The sequence below is a fragment of the Furipterus horrens genome, unplaced genomic scaffold (assembly GCF_987537825.1).
Source record: "Furipterus horrens unplaced genomic scaffold, mFurHor1.1.pri manual_scaffold_3, whole genome shotgun sequence".
Lineage (NCBI taxonomy): Eukaryota > Metazoa > Chordata > Mammalia > Chiroptera > Furipteridae > Furipterus > Furipterus horrens.
In genome coordinates this window covers 31,640,350-31,643,231 of record NW_028327173.1, presented here as the reverse complement: position 1 = coordinate 31,643,231, position 2,882 = coordinate 31,640,350, and the positions used below count along the sequence as shown (strand labels likewise).

At 60.4% G+C, this 2,882-nt stretch overlaps 1 protein-coding gene across 1 annotated transcript; it reads left to right on the top strand.

The window, feature by feature from the left end:
• The first annotated feature begins 278 nt into the window (after positions 1-278).
• TMEM275 (transmembrane protein 275) lies at positions 279-1,609 on the top strand. The gene is given in 2 exon segments (XM_090271608.1): positions 279-394; positions 396-1,609. Coding segments are annotated over 2 exon segments (564 nt in total). The 5' UTR covers positions 279-329; the 3' UTR covers positions 895-1,609.
• The last annotated feature ends 1,273 nt before the right edge of the window (positions 1,610-2,882 follow it).

Here is a 2,882-nt window from a genome sequence, read left to right as displayed (position 1 = left end):
AGGGGCTGTGTCTGTCTGGATGAGGGAGGGTAGGAGGATGGCAAGAGTAGCCAGAGGGACTCCAGGGACTGGGTAGGAAAACAATGGGCAGACTTTTGCCCTGTGGGGCGGGCTGTTGCTTCTCAGAGGCAGAGGCAGAGGTAGAGGCACAGGGCTGGCCAAAATGACCTCTGCACTCCCAGGCAGTGAATGTAGCCCCAGAACTGAGAGTGGGGTTGGAAGCTGAAATACCCTGCTAACCCCTCCCTCTCGTTCTGTGCTCACAGGACCACTGGGAGCTCGACTGCTGACATGGGGCCTGGTCCGGACTGGCGGCAGGAGGGAGCCTGATGAGTGCCCTGCATCCCCAGACCGATGCCGCCCAAAGGAAAGAGTCAGGGACCCGCTTCACCGGCGCCTGGGGTGCGCGCCCAGGCCTGGCTGTCCGGCTTGCCGTCGCCCGCGCTATGCTGCGCCTGCGGTTTGTGCGTGCTGCTGGCGGGCATCAACGTGACCCTGGTGGGCACCTTCGCCCCCTTCCTGCCTAGGCACAACGTGCCACTGGTCGTGGGGCCGGTGCTGCTGGTGGTGGCATTCGGCCTCTTCGCGGCCTGCTGCGTGTGTAGCCGCCGGGTCCCCACGTCCGGCCCGCGCCCGCGGTCGGCAGCAGCCAAGCGCCCTGGCCAGGGAGGCGGCGGCACCGGGACGGTGGCGCTGGAGATGGAGAGCAGCGAGCGCACGGCGCAGGACACCACAGCCGTGCAGCTCAGCCCGGCCGCCTCAGCCGCGTCCTCTGGCCGCTCCAGTCCAGGCTCCGGCCCCTTCGCTTTGGACATTTCCGCAGCCGTTGCTGCCTATGCGCCGCGCACGGACGGTGTCCGGCTCAACCTGCCCCAGGAGCGCGCTGCCCCCTAGCGGCGCGGGCCTTCCCGGACTCCCCGGGCCGGGGTTCTTCCGTTCAGTGCCATATAAGAAAAAGGAGGAGGTGGAGAAGGAAAAACAGAAGACAAGAAAAAATAAATTTTCATGGGGGTCGGGTGCTAGTCACCGGTGGCCTCACCTGCCCCATCTCTGGAACTTCTGGAGGGGAGAATGGGTCCAGGCATGTCCCCACCGCCAGGAGGGAGCAGTTCCTTGGCCCTTCAGGGGAGTTCTGCTGGGACCTACATTATTTCACTCCCCAGACTTGATGAAATTGGGCCCCTAGACCTTTAGTCCCTAATGTCACCACCGCCCAAGGCATTTGAGCACTGTGAATGGAGCCACTCTGAGAGGGATTAACTACCAGCGAGGCCCACACCCCCAAGAGCTAGGATGAAGCAGGGAGAAGGGGAGGAGTATCAGCCCAGGGTGTCTCCTGTCCTTGCACACTGTGAAAGGTAACCAGCCCTCTCCTTCTGCTCCTGCCCGCCCTCCTCATCTCCCCCCACCCCACCTTTTGGGACTAGTTGGGCAAGGAGCGGGGGTGGAGGGGGTTCTGATTTGAGCCAGGACAGTCCCTAAGGTACCGCTGGGTTGAGCACATGCCACCATTTCTGCCTGAGTACATAGGGGTGGGGCTGAGGCTGGGGTGAGTGGTGAGGGCCTCCTCACTGTGCATTCCCTCTGTGCCTCGTTCCTCAATAAAGCACCTTTGGAGTCAAGTCCTCTGCAGTGTGCAGCCCTGAAGAGCGTGCCTGACTGCAGGGCCCTGGATTCTGCGGTCCTCCCACCTCTTGGAGACCTAGAAGGAGGCCCTTGGGAGAGGAGGGTGTGACTGTGAACTAAAGACTGAGCCTGGGGGTGCCTTGAATATCTGTGGGAACAGGTGTGCCAGGCTGGGGGGCTGGATGAATATATAAGTGTGTCTGGGGGGGAGTCACCTGGTTACATGTATGAGATGGGGAGTGTGAGTGACAGTAACATCACACATGCCTGTGTGAGTGTGTGTGTATGTGTGTGTATGTGGTGGTCCTGGTGGTTGATGGCTGGATCACCCAGCAGGGATGGTGAGGAGAGAAGGGCTCCCCAGGGCTATGCAAATCCCAAACCTTTCTCCTGGCCTGGCTGGACTTGCAGAGTCTGGGCTCAGCCTGTGTTCCATCCAGGTGGGTGAGGGCATCTGGTAGAGGGATGGAGGCTGCCTTACAAGAAGAAACAAGGGAGCTGGGGCCTGGGGTGAAGACCCTGCAGCCCTGGGCCAGCCCCTCCTCTCACTGCAGGGACCCAGGCCAGCACTGCCCAGTGATGGTGACACACACTGGACCACCACCCCTTGTTGACCATGACTACCTGCTTCATCAGCCTCCCTTTCTCTTTCCTGCTCTGCTTGGGCCCAGGCCCTTCCCATTAGCCCTGCGGCTCTGTCTTCCTTCCTCTGGCCCCCTCTCCCACTCTGCTTCTCCTGCTATCTCCCCCTCTCATTGACCTGGAGAAGGATGACTCTATCTCAGTAGGTGCTGAGCAGGACATCTCTATTAATTCACATGGGTCGATGGGCCCTAACCTTTGAAGCATCCAGCCCCTGGAGCTGATGACCTCTTCTCAGAGAACTTCCCCACCCCCACTGTGTATGTGTGTGTGTGTAAGGAAGGCCACCTCCCCAGCCTCCAGTCTTGTCTCTTCTGGTTCACTGGTCTGCAGCTTCAGATGCCACCTACTGCCTTGGTAGAGTAGGAAGTGAGAGGGGCCACTGCTGATGCTGCCTTGGGGTGTGGTCTGGCTCACCCTTCCCCTGCTTTCTTAGGAGGAGACACCCCAGATTCTAGCCCTGGAATGCGAGGCCCAGCCTGAACCTCTCTCCCACCTGCTGGCAGGGGCCTGGAATTGCATACTATCTTCCTCTTCTCCCCCTACAAGAAGACTCCCAGGTCCTGTCTGGAAGCCTGACTGATGAGGAGGAGGAGTAAACAGGTGTAAAAGCT